The sequence below is a fragment of the Entelurus aequoreus genome, linkage group LG01 (genome assembly GCF_033978785.1).
Source record: "Entelurus aequoreus isolate RoL-2023_Sb linkage group LG01, RoL_Eaeq_v1.1, whole genome shotgun sequence".
NCBI lineage: Eukaryota > Metazoa > Chordata > Actinopteri > Syngnathiformes > Syngnathidae > Entelurus > Entelurus aequoreus.
In genome coordinates, this window is record NC_084731.1 from 67840495 (window position 1) to 67857325 (window position 16831).

The following is a 16831-nucleotide window of genomic DNA, read 5'->3' on the forward strand; positions in this document are numbered from 1 at the left end:
GAGATGAATGAAAAACCTTTAGATATGAGGAGAGATCAACTGTCAGTAGTTTATTGGGCAAACTTAAAAGGGTCCAAGCAAGGACATCCAACCCACCAAGTACTATTAACTGCCAAGAAAAAGAGAAGAAAAAAATGAATAGTTTTGGGGGGATATAGGAGACAGATGTAATAAAGTTCAAATTGATAATATTAAAGTTAGCCCTACAGTACCAATCCCCGCAATACCACCGTGGATGTATGAAAACCCAAATGTAAACATGCAATTACTAAAGAATATACATTTAAATAGTTACCAGATAGAACAATGGATTGAGGAAACGTTTTTAGACAACATCATGGTGTACACAGATGCATCAAAAACTATAAATAATAAGGTAGGAGCAGCAGCTGTTATTCCACAAGGAAACATAGTATTAAATAAAAGAATTAGTGATAAATTATCTGTTTTTACGGGAGAATTGGTAGCAATTTATATGGCAATTAATTGGATAGAAGAAAATAAAGCAAGAAAAGCAGTCGTGTGCTCGGACTCCAGCAGTGCATTGACTAGCATAAAAAACATAGCGTCAGAAACAAGACAAGATTTAGTTTATGAAATAGTTCAGGCAGTCTACAGAATAAATAAAGCGGGAGGTGTGGTAACATTTCTTTGGGTTCCTGCTCATGTAGGAGTTGAGGGGAACAAATTAGCTGATAAGTACGCAAAACAAGCAACCACTAAAACAGAAGTAAACATGGAGTAAAGAAGAAGTGAAGAACATCATTAAGATAGAACACAATAAAAAGTGGCAGGATAATTGGAATAAGGAAACAAAAGGTAGAGAGTATTACAAAGTCCAGAGGAGAGTAGGTGTAATGAGAGGAGGCAATAGAAATAGGAAGGAAGAAGACATTATTACTAGAATGAGATTAGGACATACATATCTAAATAGTTCATTGACATTGATGGGGAAACATGCTACAGGACTGTGTGATTCTTGCCAACAGATAGAAAATGTAAGACATGTTTTAATACATTGTAGAAAATATAATAGAGAAAGGGAAATACTGGGAAATAAGTTAGCGAAAGAGAATATTAGGTTAGCAGTGGAAGATATATTAGGATTGCACTCAGAACACACAGGTTATAAAGCAATACACACATTTTTTTAAAACACTGGATTAAATAAAATAATTTAGAGTAGGAATCCACCTCGATCCACACTCCATTACAGTAGGTGGCGGTAATGCTCACCACAAGGTTGCTTGCCAACCGCCATAAAAATCACAAGAAGAAGAAGAAGAAGAAGAAGTACCTGAAGGTGGCGGAAGTGCGCGAACAAGTGGCTTGAAAACGAAGAAGACGGGGAAGAACACGGAAATGACGTGTCGTAGCGCTGATCACAATCTTGTCAACAAAACGACAATGTTGTGCAATTTGTAGTATTTTGTAAGTTTTCTCGCCGTTTTATTGTGGTTGTAATGATATTCTTACATTTAATTGCTGTAAATATTAGCTGGAAAATTAATTGGAGCTTCTTTATTCCCCCGGAAGACCCTTATCACTAGCAGGAGTGCTAGCTTAAGACACGGTACGGTTGTTGTTGTTGTTGTTTTTCATGCATTAGCGTTCACACACGCACCATCTCTTCCAAGTAGATGACCTGCACTTGGGATAAAGTGTTGGGAGATGCTCGGACATTGCTGGAGAGGCTAAAGGAGCACGACATGGCCGCCGAGGGACTCATCGAGCAGTCGGGGGCCCTCAGTCAGAGGGTGCAGAGCCTGAAGGAGGTGGGGAATGCTCTCCCAGACCAGGTGAGGACATCACTTCAACACAACACTGCTATCCGCAGCTTGTTTTTTTATTGTCCCGCCAAAATAAAAACATCCCAGATGAGAACATTACATAAAAAAACAAGACATGCAGTTTTGGGAGAAATTGCGTGTGAATGCTAACATGCGCAAGCCGAACTTTAATGCTAACGTTGCTGACAGTATATGTCAAATACAAAGGTATATGACTCTGAGGTGTTTGGCTGCAAAAGTGGTTACAACAGTTGTTACGGGTACTCTTGCGTTCCAAAAAATAAAGAAATCTGTGTGGGCTGAAATCAAATTTAAAAACGCGAAGCCAGTACTGATAGGGACTGTATATAGACCCCCTAATCCATACTTGCCAACCCTCCCGTTTTTAGCGGGAGAATCCCGGTATTCAGCGCCTCTCCCGACAACCTCCCTTCTCCCGACAAACTCCCGGTATTCAGCCGGAGCTGGAGGCCACGCCCCCTCCAGCTCAATGCGGACCTGAGTGGGGACAGCCGTTCTCACGTCCGCTTTCCCAGCAGCTTGCCTGCCCAATGACGTCATAACATCTACGGCTTTTAGAGAGTAGAGTGCACAACAAGCAGAGAGAGTTCTTGGTTTCTTATGTGGGTTTATTGTTAGGCAGTTTCATTAACGTCCTCCCAGCACGGTAACAACACACAACTACAGCAGTCACGTTTAGTCTACTGTAAAGCAGTTCGTCTGCCATAAACAGCAATGTTGTGACACTCTTAAACAGGACAATACTGCCACCTACCGGACAGCCTGCAGAATACTGAAATTCAAGTATGTCTTTTATTTATATGTATAATAAAATAAAATAAAAAAATATATATAGCTAGAATTCACTGAAAGTCAAGTATTTCATACATACATATATATATATATATATATATATATATATATATATATATATATATATATATATATATATATATATATATATATATATATATATATATATATATATATATATATATATATATATATATATATATATATGTGAAATACTTGATTTGGTGAATTCTAGCTGTAAATATACTCTCCTCTTAGCCACGCCCCAACCACGCCCCACCACCACCTCCCGATATTGGAGGTCTCAGGGTTGGCAAGTATGCCCTAATCAGAGTGACTTCTATGAGGCTCTCGAGGAGTGCTTGGCTGGGGTAGACAACATGGAGAAAATTATAACTGGAGATCTGAACACAGATATTCAACACAGAGATGCACCTGTCTTCAGATCCTACAGCAAGCTTTGTAATCTACACGGCCTTTCCCAGCTAATAACACTACCTACAAGGGTGTGTGATTCCACCCAATCAACCATAGATCTCATTCTCACTTCAGACCGGCCTAAAATAAAAAATAGTGGGGTCATGATCAATCAATCAATCAATGTTTATTTATATAGCCCTAAATCACAAGTGTCTCTGTGGTCTCAGCGACCACTATCTAACCTTCTGCACCCTCAAAATAGCTAAACCCAAAGCCAACGGCCACATAACAGCCCAATCCAGATCCCTTAAAAAATACTCCAGTGATAATTTCAACCTAAAATTAGGTGAGTGGGACTGGTCCCCTGTGCTCGCGAGCAACCTGGTCGATGATGCTTGGGATCGCTTCAAAACAGCGTTCCTAATGATACTAAACGACATGGCTCCCGTGAAAACAGTCAGGATCAAAGCCCGCTCTGAACCATGGATGAATGCGGACCTATTAGCTGCCATAAAAGACAGAGACAGAAAATACTCAGAATAACAAAAGTACAAAACCGAAGTAGATAAACAACCGAATAATAACCTCAAATCACTCCTTTCAACACTCAAAAAGCAATGCAATAAATTACGAAATAAGACAACCAACCTCACTAAATCCTTTAAAAACAATTCCATTACCGACAAAATAGAGGAAAACACAAATAAGCCACGTGAGCTCTGGAAAATCCTCAACAACCAGCTTCCTGGTTGCAGCCAGACACTTAAAACCAGACTAACCAACATCAAGGAGGGGGACTCCCTCATTTCAGACAAAATGGAGGTAGTAAGCAGACTTAACACCTTTTTCACCAGCATAGCCACAACTCTAGTCAACAAGCTGTCTCACCACTCTGGTCGCTTTGGTGTAGAACACATTAAAGCCTTCTACAGAAAGCTAGGAGTATCCAACAACAATTTCAAATTAGAAATGGTCTCAGCTGACGAGGTGCTTAAAAAATTGAGCATGCTCCACTCAAACAAGGCCACCGGCCTTGACAATATCCCCTCCAGATTCCTCAGGGACTCTGCCTCCACCATTACCCCTATCATCACGCACATAATAAACCTCTCAATTTCTCAAAACCAAGTACCAAAAGATTTTAAGATAGCAAGAGTAACTCCCCTCGTTTAAAAAGGAAGCAAATTGGAACCTGGTACCTACCGACCTGTTTCTATTCTCAGTTCCATTTCGAAAGTAATGGAAAAAATAGTTTATGAACAGGTCGATAGTTACCTTGCCACTAATAAACTCATGTACAAATTCCAATCCGGCTTCAGAACTAACCACTCCAGTGACACATGCCTTCTCTATCTGACCGACCACATCAAACATGAGGTGGACGCGAGCAAATACTGCGACATGGTCATGCTGGACCTTCAGAAGGCCTTTGACACTGTTAACCACGTTATACTGTTGGATAAGCTCAGAGCAATCGGATTTGATAAAACCTCATCGAGCTGGATGCAATCTTATTTGGAGGGGAGGAAACAGGTGGTAGAGGTGAACGGCACCGTGTCCCCCCCCTCTCAGTAAGCTGCTGAGTCCCCCAAGGCAGTATATTAGGGCCTTTACTGTTCCTAATATACATAAACGACATGTCATCAGCATGCGACTGTGAATTGTTTTTGTTTGCGGATGACTCGGCCTTGCTGGTATCAGACAGGGACAAGTCACAGGTGGAGAAAATCCTCAATGCTGAACTCTGTAGAATTTGCACCTGGCTCGCTGACAACAAGCTATCCATACACTTGGGTAAAACGGAATCCATCCTATTTGGGTCCCACATCAACCTTAAGAAAGTCAATGACTTCACTATAAAAGTGGGTGACATTGTTATCACCAGGAAAGATGAGGTCACCTACCTAGGTTCCATTCTAGAGGCTAACCTTTCCTGTGATAAAATGGCAACCAAGGTAATCAAAAAGGTCAACCAACGAACGAGATTTCTCTACAGAATCTCCTCTCTGGTCAACAAAAGCACCATGAAGATTCTAGCGGGACCTCTCGTTCAACCCTTTTTCGATTACGCATGCACCTCCTGGTACTCTAGCACCTCCAAATCCCTCAAATCTAGACTCCAAACATCCCAGAACAAGCTAGTCAGCTTACTTCTAAACCTCCACCCCAGATCACACCTCATTCCTACCCACTTCTCCAAAGTGGGCTGGCTCAGGGTGGAGGACAGAGTAAAACAACTTGCACTGAGGCTAGTCTATAAAATCCGTTACATCTCCCTGATACCGAAGTACATGTCAAACTACTTCCTTAACGTAAATGACCGCCATAACTACAACACCAGAGGGCGCTCCACTAACCACGTTAAACCCAGATTCCGAACTAACAAAGGTCTTAACTCATTCTCTTTCTATGCCACATCAATATGGAATGCACTCCCAACAGGTGTAAAAGAAAGGGCATCTCTATCCTCCTTCAAAACCGCACTAAAAGAACACCTCCAGGCAACTACAACCCTAAACAACCTCCCTTCCACATAATATGGGTTATACTTGTATAGCGCTTTTCTACCTTCAAGGTACTCAAAGCGCTTTGACAGTATTTCCACATTCACCCATTCACACACACATTCACACACTGATGGCGGGAGCTGCCATGCAAGGCGCTAACCAGCAGCCATCAGGAGCAAGGGTGAAGTGTCTTGCCCAAGGACACAATATATTATATATTACGATATAGTCATTTTCTATACCGCACAGAGACAAACCCTCGATATATCGCCCAGCCCCAGCCAGCACTACTGTAAATATTGGTATTTTCAGTTCGTTTAGCCATTTTTATGCTTGCAAAATGCTTAATTTAGGGCAACAGTTAGTTGTTCCTGATAACACAAAGCTGAAATGTGGATGTTGTGTTCAGATAGTTTAGCATACATCAATTTACCTACATTGTATCTTTCATGTACAAGATGTATCAAAAGTTTGGACAGCCCTGTGTTGGACTACTATCGAGGAAACGCGGCCTTCTTGACTCCCACACCGCCATGTTTGTTTGTCCTCAGCATGCAGAGGACTCTTCCGAGCTCCAGGACATGACGACGTACAGGCCTCACGTTCTTCTCACGCAGGAAAACACTCAAATCAAGGAACTCCAGCAGGAAAACAAAGGTTTTGAAATAAATAGGAAGTTTTTCACGGTTTTGTTTTTTTGTTGATATTGCGTCGGGGATGTCCGCAGAGCTGTGGCTGTCCCTGGAGGAGCACCAGTACACGCTAGAGTTGATCATGGGCCGCTACCGGAAACAGATGCTGCAGCTGATGATGGCCAAGAAGGAGCTTGACACCAAACCTGTCCTGTCCCTCCACGAGGACCACGCCAAGGTAGAGTGGGTAGCAAAAGACCACGTATGGATACAGTGGTCCCTTTCTCTTTAGGTCTTAAATGTGTTACCGTGCAGTATTTGTTTCACTTTCTTTTGTTATTAGGTCTTAAATGTGTTACCGTGCAGTATTTGTTTCACTTTCTTTTGTTATGTTGCGGCCATTGATAAAGAACTTCCGTTTCTGGGTCAAGGGTGACAAGAACAACAACACGGCGGCTAACCTCCGCGCTATCTTGACAAAGTTGACCACTTATTTTTTCCTTAACTCCTGCCTCGTCAATAACACATCTCAACATTGGTGAGCCTATAAAGGCTCAATGCTAACAACACGGCTAATGGTTGTAGCTTCTACTGTCAAGTTGATCAACTATTTTAGAACAATTTATTTTAAATTTTTCAGCCAGTGTTAATTTTGTTGACTACCGTATTTTCAGGACTATACAGCGCACCGCTATATAAGCCGCACCCAAGGAATTTTAGAAGGAAAAACTATTTGTTTCTATATACCGGTATTAGTCACACCAGACTATAAGCCGCATATGTATACGTTGTGAAATGAGTTATTTACACACAACTATTTTGTAAATGTTCATCTACAGTCGCAATCAAAAGTTTACATACCTATCTTGATTTTCCAATAATTTCTACAACTCTTATTTTTTTGTGATAGAGTGATTGGAGCACATACCTGTTGGTCACAAAAGACATTCATGAAGTATGGTTCTTTAATGAATTTATTATGGGTCTACTGAAAATGTGACCAGATCTGCTGGGTCAAAAGTATACATACAGCAATGTTAATATTTGGTTACATGTCCCTTGGCAAGTTTCACTGCAAAAAGGCGCTTTTGGTAGCCATCCACAAGCTTCTGGTTGAATTTTTGACCACTCCTCTTGACAAAAATGGTGCAGTTCAGCTAAATTTGTTGGTTTTCTGACATGGACTTGTTTCTTCAGCATTGTCCACACGTTTAAATCAGGACTTTGGGAAGGCCATTTTAAAACCTTAATTCTAGGTGTACCAACAGGACAATGACCCCAAACACATGTCAAAAGTGGTAAAGGAATGGCTAAATCAGGTGAGAAGTAAGCTTATAGAATGACCTTCCCGTTTTCCTGACTTAAGTGTGTGGACAATGCTGAAGAAACAACTCCATGTCAAAAAACCAACACATTTAGCTGAACTACACCAATTTTGTCAAGACAAGTGGTCAAAAATTCAACCAGAAGCTTGTGGCCATCAGTGTGTGATTGTGTGTGTGAATGTGGAAATAGTGTCAAAGCGCTTTGAGTTCCTTAAAAAAAAGGTAGAAAAGCGCTATACAAGTATAACCCATTTACCATGAAGAATTCATACTAGTAGAAATGCTATAGACAGCTAGAACACGGAACGGTACTTTTACTTCCAGATCAAAGCTCAGTCTAAACAGAAGGGCAATGCCGCACTAAATTTAAGAAAAAAATATTTTTCCATTTATTATCCCCAGATATATACGTTGTGAAATTATTTCTTTACACCGAAATATTCTGTAAATGTTTATTTACATTCCTTAATTGTTCCAAACTGTGTCTGTAACACGTCAGTAAAACGGCTGATAAAACAAAACAGAAGTCATCATCATGGACCCACTAGCTGCGCAAGTTAGCTCTCCAATCAGCTAAACAGACTCAATAACTCCATGGTGATGTTTTGGTGAATTTACTGAGGAATTTGTGTAAGTGAAACAATACAAAAAAAATGTCATTGTAAGCTAATAATACTAACACAGACACTTAGCTAATGCTAATGACGCTCGCTCGATTACTGTACATGACATTAACACGTACAAATATGCATGAAAACACTCTTACAGATGTCACACATGGGACGCTTTAGTAAGTAAGAATTGTTTTAGTTATATTGTAAAAGTTACAAACGTTGCTCGGAGTGATGAATGGAGAATCATTTCAAGCAGTTATTCTTCCGGTTCAAGGTACGGAACAGGAAGTACATTTTAAACCCGCAGCACTTGCAGTGAGGGAACTCGTCTGGAAGTAGGCGCTATAGCACAAATAATAACACACTTATTCAGTGTCTCTGAATACGTGTAACTGTATATATAATATGTTAATATTACATATATGTTATATTTTATATTGCTACTATGGTACATTTGTAGTTTACTTTATACCTGCATTATCCTTTCCAGCCTTTGTAACTGAGCTACTGTGTGGAACAATTTCCCTTGTGGATCATTAAAGTTTGTCTAAGTCTAAAAGAAAGATATTGATTCCTGTGGAGCAAAAAATGGCGGACAACATCATTCCTGACCATAAGATCATGCAAATAAACTTTAAGAGAACTTATCTTTTATACCTTATATTTTAGTCGACAAAATTGACTGTCATTTTAGCTGACTAAAATGACTATATCAGTTTAGATGACTAAAATAAGTTTTGGTGAAAAGAGTATGACTAAAAGGAAATGAAACACTGCTGTCAAAATTATAATTGGTTTCAGCACATGCAAGCCCAGTTGTAACTTAGAGGAATTACCCAGGAGGTGATGAAGTATTTCCATGTAGGGTTCGTTTTGTAGTGGCCGGGTGACTGCCGTAGCAAGGAAGATCCTTCAGGCCAGCAGTGGGTACTAGTATCTACAGTCAAGGCTACTTTAGCAAAAAGAAGCTACTTTTTTCCTACACGTTGTACCCTGCGGCCTATAAAACGGTGCACCTATTTTTCTTGGCTGAGGGCCAAATTGCAAAAAGTTTTAATAAAACACATGCAAAGATACTGATAAGGTGTGTTGTTGTTTGGAGGGGTTTGCTCACTGCAGGTGCAGCTGGGTGAATGCCTGCAAGTGTTACCTGCTATTTAGAGCTTTGTACCGGAAGTAGGAGCGCCGTGCCATCTTTTAGCCGTCCATAGCGCTTCTACTCGTATGGATTCTCCATTCATCATTCCAAGCAACGTTTGTAAGTTTTACAATATACCTAAAACAATTCTTATTTACTAAAGCGTCCCATGTGTGATGTCTGTAGGATTGTTTCATGTATAGTTGTACGTGCTAACATAATGTAATCAAGCTAGCGTTGTTAGCATTAGCTAATATGCTAACACGCTTACGAGTGTCTGTGTTAGTATTATTAAGTTACAATGGCATTATTTTTGTATTGTTTCACTTTCACAAATTCCTCCGTAATTTCACAAAAACATCACCATGGAGTTATTGAGTCCGGTGTGGCTAATATTGGAAAATATTCATTTTCTTTTAAAATGTAGTGGGTGTGGCTTATATATAGTCCGTAAAATACAGTATATTGGGTGAAAGGAGTGCAAAGGTGACAATACGAATGTTATCGAATGTTTCTAATTATGAGTTTTTATGCTTTTATTAGTGGCGATAAACGAGGGACGACTGTAGTTCATACTTGACTGACTCTTGTTGCAGGAAGTGCAGAGCCAGATGGAGCGGATATGTGAGATGGGCCAGGTGATGCGACGAGCCGTGCAGGTGGATGATCAGCGCTATTGCTCCAATCGACAGAAGCTCGCCCAACTTGAGGTAATTTCTACTGCCAGAAGTCCTCCACTTCTTCACATTCAAGTTAGCATGTCTTCTTTTCTTGGCCTGCTGTGTTTTTTTGCGCTACAGTGGAACCCCTCTATTTGCAACTTTTAAATATGTCCCTGTGTACAAACGCTTCGTTCATTCATTTTGTGTCACGCCTGCAGGCGAAAAGCAGGGCGCAGCATTGTTGAGGAGGCGGAGCCCTCTGTCACTAGCGCTGTCGTCACTTGTCAGTGCTTCAGTCTGTGTGCCTTTTTTGTCTTTTCTCAAAGTTGTTTCCATTTTGCCACCTCAATATGAGTCCCCTAAAGACAACAGACCATTGTGGAAAGAAGGAGGGGAAAATCAAAAGCTGGTTTGCGAAGAGCACATTAAAGGCCAACTGAAATGAATTTTTTTTATTTTAACGGGGATAGCAGATCCATTCTGTGTCATACTTGATCATTTCGCGATATTGCCATATTTTTGCTGAAAGGATTTAGTAGAGAACATCGACGATAAAGTTCGCAACTTTTGGTCGCTGATAAAAAAAGCCTTGCCTGTACCGGAAGTAGCGTGACGTCACATGTTGAAAGGCTCCTCACATTTCCCCATTGTTTACAATGCAGCATACTTGCCAACCCTCCCGTTTTTAGCGGGAGAATCCCGATATTCAGCGCCTCTCCCGACAACCTCCCGACAGAGATTTTCTCCCGACAAACTCCCGGTATTCAGCCGGAGCTGGAGGCCACGCCCCCCCCCCCCAAAAAAAGTCTGCCGCAGCTGCGATTGGACCTGACCAGCCTCCGGGTACAAGTACTGGAGTACCAATTGCTTGCCAGGGAAGATCTTCCCCAGGAAGCAAGGATTGACCGGTTTTGGGCCATGCTAGGGGGAGATGGAAGATTCCACACTCTCGTGCATTTGATGAAAGCACTTTTGTGTGTGCCACACAGCAATGCATTATCAGAGAGGGTGTTCAGCATGGTTAGAAAAATAGTGACAGAGAATAGAAAGAGGATGGACAATTCAACCCTTAACAAAGCATTGTACTTTCAAGTACAACAATGAGTAGATGAGTGTTGTGTGTGTGTGTGTGTGTATACGTGTAAATAAATGAACACTAAAATTCAAGTATTTCTTTTACTTATATATATAATAAAATAAATATATATATATATATATATATATATATACATATAGCTAAAATTAACTGAAAGTCAAGTATTGATATATATATATATATATATATATATATATATATATATATATATATATATATATATATATATATATATATATATATATATATATATATATATGAAATACTTGAGTTGGTGAATTCTAGCTGTAAATATACTCTCCTCTTAACCACGCCCCTAACCACGCCCCCCACCCCAACCACGCCCCCCACCCCCGACCAAGGCCCCCCACCTCCCGATATTGGAGGTCTCAAGGTTGGCAAGTATGCAATGCAGTGAGAACGATTCGGACCGAGAAAGCGACGATTACCCCATTAATTTGAGCGAGGATGAAAGATTTGTGGATGAGGAACGTGAGAGTGAAGGACTAGAGTGTAGTGCAGGACGTATCTTTTTTCGCTCTGACCGTAACTTAGGTACAAGGGTTCATTGGATTCCACACTTTCTCCTTTTTCTATTGTGGATCACGGATTTGTATTTTAAACCACCTCGGATACTATATCCTCTTGAAAATGAGAGTCGAGAACGCGAAATGGACAGTCACAGTGACTTTTATCTCCACGACAATACTTTGGCGAAGCTCTTTAGCTACGGAGCTAACGTGATAGCACAACGGGCTTAAATGCAGATAGAAACAAAAGAAATAAACCCCTGACTGGAAGGATAGACAGAAAATCAACAATACTATTAAACCATGGACATGTAAATACACGGTTAATGCTTTCCAGGCTGGCGAAGCTTAACAATGCTGTTGCTAACGACGCCATTGAAGCTAACTTAGCAACGGGACCTCACAGAGCTATGCTAAAAACATTAGCTATCCACCTACGCCAGCCCTCATCTGCTCATCAACACCCAAACTCACCTGCGTTCCAGCGATCGACGGAGCAACGATCATAGATGCGGTCGGCGGCCCGGAGACGGAGGAAGTCAAGGTGAGGTCGGCGGCTAGCGCGTCTGCTATCCATCTCAAAGTCCTCCTGGTGGTGTTGCTGTAGTCCGCCGCTAATACACCGATCCCACCTACAACTTTCTTCTTTGCAGTCTTCATTGTTCATTAAACAAATTGCAAAAGATTCACCAACACAGATGTCCAGAATACCGTGGAATTTTGAGTTGAAAACAGAGCTTTTTGTATTGGATTCAATGGTGTACCAATACTTCCGGTTCAATGATTGACGTCACGCGCATACGTCATCATACATAAACGTTTTCAACCGGAAGTTTAGCGGGAAATTTAAAATTGCACTTTATAAGTTAACCCGGCCGTATTGGCATGTGTTGCAATGTTAAGATTTCATCATTGATATATAAACTATCAGACTGCGTGGTCGGTAGTAGTGGGTTTCAGTAGGCCTTTAATGGCGCTCAACCTAATGGAAGGATTGTGATAGAACCAGACTTTTCTGAAAATATGCCAATGTAGACTTATTTCACAGCTAAGAGAAGAGCTTGTCTCGTTCAGCGGCGCCTCTTCTCCTCTCCCTCTGTTTCTCTGTCTTTGCTGATGTTACTGTAACTTAGGGCTGCACGAATAATCAACATTGAGGTTGTATTTAGTGCGATTACATAATCACAAGAGTTTTGTTTTCTCTGCAGTGACCGCTATTTGAGTGACAGACATGTTGGCCTATCAGAGTTGTTGAGCCTTGCTTCAAATAGGGAGAAGGAGGTCTCACTCTGTGCATTGCTCTCGGCACCTAAGCGCCTTTATTGAACAGTAGAATTAACTGAACGCAGTGAGCCCTCTTCTCAGTCATTTACAATCTTCGGGCGCCAGCTTTACACACACAGGAAGCACAGACCGCCTCCCTACTCGCGACTCACCAGTGAATAGTGCCGCAAAGTAACAAACTATGCTGACAAAGCCAAATGTCCCATTGTGGTCATGTTTCATCTTCAAATCGGATGGGCAATATGAGCCCATCAACACTGACAGAAAGTCAATTAAAAAAAAAAAAGTTTATTTATTTACCTTTCAATTATGGTAAAATGGTGAACAATTCTACAGTAATAAGAAATAAAAGTTTATTACCTTTCATTATTATTATATGTTATAATAATAATAACAGGACATAATACATTTCTTCTGTTGAAGAGCATGATGTCAACAAAAGTCTGCATAAAGCCAAACATTTTTTGAAAGTGGCACCTCGAGACATGTTGACTGAAAGTAACATGACTTCTTTCACTCGTTATTTTTGCAATCGTATGCATTTATAAGTATGAAACGATCGCAAATCAAATCACAATTTCGGAGGGAAAAACCGCAATTAGGTTTTTTCTCATAATGGTGCAGCCCTAGTGTAAGTGATTTGACTTTTTATAAATGTTTATTATTGCAGCAGTATTTGTTTTTGTTTTTTGTCATAAAGAAATACAATCATGTGTGCTTACGGACTGTATCCCTGCAGACTGTATTGATTTATATTGATATATAATGTAGGAACCAGAAATATTAATAACAGAAAGAAACAACCCTTTTGTGTGAATGAGTGTAAATGGGGGAGGGAGTTTTTTTGGGTTGGTGCACTAATTGTAAGTGTATCTTGTGTTTTTTATGTTGATTTAATAAAAAACAAAACAAATTGTTTTATTTTATTTTATTTTTTTTTAATTTCTTGTGCGGCCCGGTACGATCCACGGACCGGTACCAGGCCGCGGCCCGGTGGTTGGGGACCACTGACCTAAAGGACAAGATCATTGGTACAAGATCTACGTTCCCACCCTCACCTATGGTCATGAACTTTGGGTTATGACCTACAGGACAAGATCACGGGTACAACATCTACGTTCCCATCCTCACCTATGGTCATAGGTGATGTAACACATATGTATATATATATATATATATATATATATATATATATATATATATATATATATATATATATATATATATATATATATATATATAGGGATTAAGCGGTAGAAAATGGATGGATGGATGGATAGTATATATATGTGTGTATGTATATATATATATATATATATATATATATATATATATATATATATATATATATATAGGTATGTATATATATATATATATATATATATCGGTGACGTGCGGTGAGGTTCATGGCTGGTGAGGGACTGACTTCATCACAGTCAGATTTAGAAACATATGAACCCTAAAGAGTATCTTATTCACCATTTGATTGGCAGCAGTTAACGGGTTATGTTTAAAAGCTCATACCAGCATTCTTCCCTGCTTGGCACTCAGCATCAAGGGTTGGAATTGGGGGTTAAATCACCAAAAATTATTCCCGGGCGCGGCGCCGCTGCTCCCCACTGCTCCCCTCACCTCCCAGGGGGTGATCAAGGGGATGGATCAAATGCAGAGGACAAATTTCATTACACCTAGTGTGTGTGTAACAATCATTGGTACTTTAACTTAACTTTAACTTTACACATACAAACTGTAGCACACAAAAAACCACATTTAATAAAAAAAACGTTATTATGGTCTTACCTTTACTTATAAATGAAGTCCATGCGCCGCTGTTGTGCTGGATTAATGCACCCCCGCCGTAGAATGCACCCCCTGACGGGAGTGTTATATCAACTAAAGCCCACACTTAAACTTTCCACGTGCAAGATTGAATCTATTTAAAAAAGTTATTTAATAAGAAGCCAAAAACTGCAAAAACAATAATGTTTGTGTTGGAGGTGTTGTGAATGACTGAAATATGAAATCCGTGCTGCAGTCTGCAGGTGTACCTAATGTTGTGGCCCTGCAGTCATTCACAACTCCTCCAACACGAACATTATTGTTTTTGCACTTTTTGGCTTCTTATTAAATAACTTTTTTAAATAGATTCAATCTTGCAGTTGGAAAGTTTAAGTGTGGGGCGGCGTGGCGAAGTTGGTAGAGTGGCCATGCCAGCAATCGGAGGGTTGCTGGTTACTGGGGTTCAATCCCCACCTTCTACCATCCTAGTCATGTCCGTTGTGTCCTTGGGCAAGACACTTCACCCTTGCTCCTGATGGCTGCTGGTTAGCGCCTTGCATGGCAGCTCCCGCCATCAGTGTGTGAATGTGTGTGTGAATGTGTGTGTGAATGGGTGAATGTGGAAATACTGTCAAAGCGCTTTGAGTACCTTGAAGGTAGAAAAGCGCTATACAAGTATAACCCATTTATCATTTATTTATTTATAACCTTCACTAAAGTATGGACTTTAGTCATATTGACATTTTTCTTATGGAGAAACTTGCTTTACCATCCCTGTTCTAAGCATGTACACGGAGGTTGTATGACAACATACTCTAATCATCCATATATGGATGTTTGTCCATGGATTTAGAAATCTGAAAGATGGATGGTTGCCACAGAGCTCAGATGGAGTGGGCTCAAAAGTTGTAATGAGGAAGTAAAGCTTGTACCTTCTTCTTGGTCAGATGGAGAACAGAGAGCTGCAAGACCTTCTGACAATCAGCCAGGACTCCATGGAGGCAGCCAGAGAAGGAAGCAGCCAAAACCAAGCTCAGCTCCAGTGCGACCAATGACATGGAGGGCACCTCTTGGTACTCAAAGTCTGGATGGATGACACAAAAAGATGGATTCACATCCATTCTTTTTCATCCCATTCTAAATCCATTCATCAGTTTCAACAATTTATAAGAAAAGACCAAAACAAATGTTTAAATTTTTTAAAATAAGGATCTATTTTAAAAATATCTTTTAGGCCATCTCCATGCAACCCAAAATAGTTTTTTTTTAACCCATAACCTGTTCTGAAAATGTTTCATTAGAATTACCAAATAACACATTGCAAGAATCGTGTTGAATCGAGAATCAGTTGTCTGAATCGAATCGACACCTCAGGAAACAGATCGATTCACACCCCGAAAGACACAACATGTTTGCGTTGTCTATTTTCCTAGTTCTGTACATCTTCATCCAGTGCAGGGGTGTCCAAAGTGCGGCCCGCAGCTCGAATTTTGTTGGCCTGCAACATCCATCCATTCCTCCATCCATTTTCTACCGCTTGTCCCTTTTGGGGTCGCAGGGGGTGCTGGAGCCTATCTCAGCTGCATTCGGGCAGAAGGCGACCCAACACAGATAGACAACATTCACACTCGCATTCACACACTAGGGACCATTTAGTGTTGCCAAGTCGAGAAAAAAAAAAAATAAGTACTGTATTTTCTGGACTATATAGCGCATATATATATATATATATATATATATATATATATATATATATATATATATATATATATATATATATATATATATATATATATATACACATATATATAAGCCGCACCCACTAAATTTTAGAATAAACATTTTCCCCATACATTAGCCGCACTGCATTATAAGCCGCAGATATATACATTGTGAAATGAGTTATTTACACAGAAATATTTTGTAAATGTTTATTTACATACCTTAATTGTTTCCAAACGGTGTCCGTAACCCGGCAGGGAAACGGCTGATCAAACAAAACAGAAGTCATCGTCATGGACCCACTAACTGCACAATCTAACTCTCCGATCAACTGAAACAATACAATAAAAATGCCATTGTTAGTTAATAATACTAACACAGACACTCGTAAACGTGTTAGCGTATTAGCTAATGGTAATGACGCTAGCTTGATTACATTACAGAGCACATACAGATATGCATGAAAACACTCCTACAGACATCACACATGGGACAGTTTAATAAGCAAGACTTGTTTTA

At 40.1% G+C, this 16831-nt stretch overlaps 1 protein-coding gene across 3 annotated transcripts; it reads left to right on the forward strand.

The window, feature by feature from the left end:
• The first annotated feature begins 1304 nt into the window (after positions 1 to 1304).
• On the forward strand, positions 1305 to 16365 carry sike1 (suppressor of IKBKE 1). Of its 3 annotated transcripts, none has more exons than XM_062057006.1 (7): positions 1305 to 1431; positions 1537 to 1573; positions 1641 to 1799; positions 6082 to 6187; positions 6258 to 6400; positions 9836 to 9949; positions 15538 to 16365. In XM_062057006.1, the coding sequence occupies exons 3-7, from the start codon at positions 1641 to 1643 to the stop codon at positions 15643 to 15645; spliced, it is 630 nt and encodes a 209-aa protein (XP_061912990.1). In that variant the 5' UTR covers positions 1305 to 1431; positions 1537 to 1573; the 3' UTR covers positions 15646 to 16365. The 3 variants fall into 3 exon arrangements, with proteins under 3 accessions (XP_061912990.1, XP_061913003.1, XP_061912999.1); XM_062057019.1 differs by having other exon boundaries at positions 1388 to 1431; positions 1499 to 1573; XM_062057015.1 differs by lacking the exon at positions 1305 to 1431 and having other exon boundaries at positions 1433 to 1573.
• Positions 16366 to 16831: the final 466 nt, after the last annotated feature.

Coding starts and splice junctions, on each gene's coding strand:
- sike1 (XM_062057006.1), top strand. CDS start 1,641: ATGACCTGCACTTGGGATAAAGTGTTGGGAGATGCTCGGACATTGCTG. Junction 1,800..6,081: donor GGAATGCTCTCCCAGACCAG/GTGAGGACATCA, acceptor GTTTGTCCTCAG/CATGCAGAGGACTCTTCCGA. Junction 6,188..6,257: donor ACTCCAGCAGGAAAACAAAG/GTTTTGAAATAA, acceptor GGATGTCCGCAG/AGCTGTGGCTGTCCCTGGAG.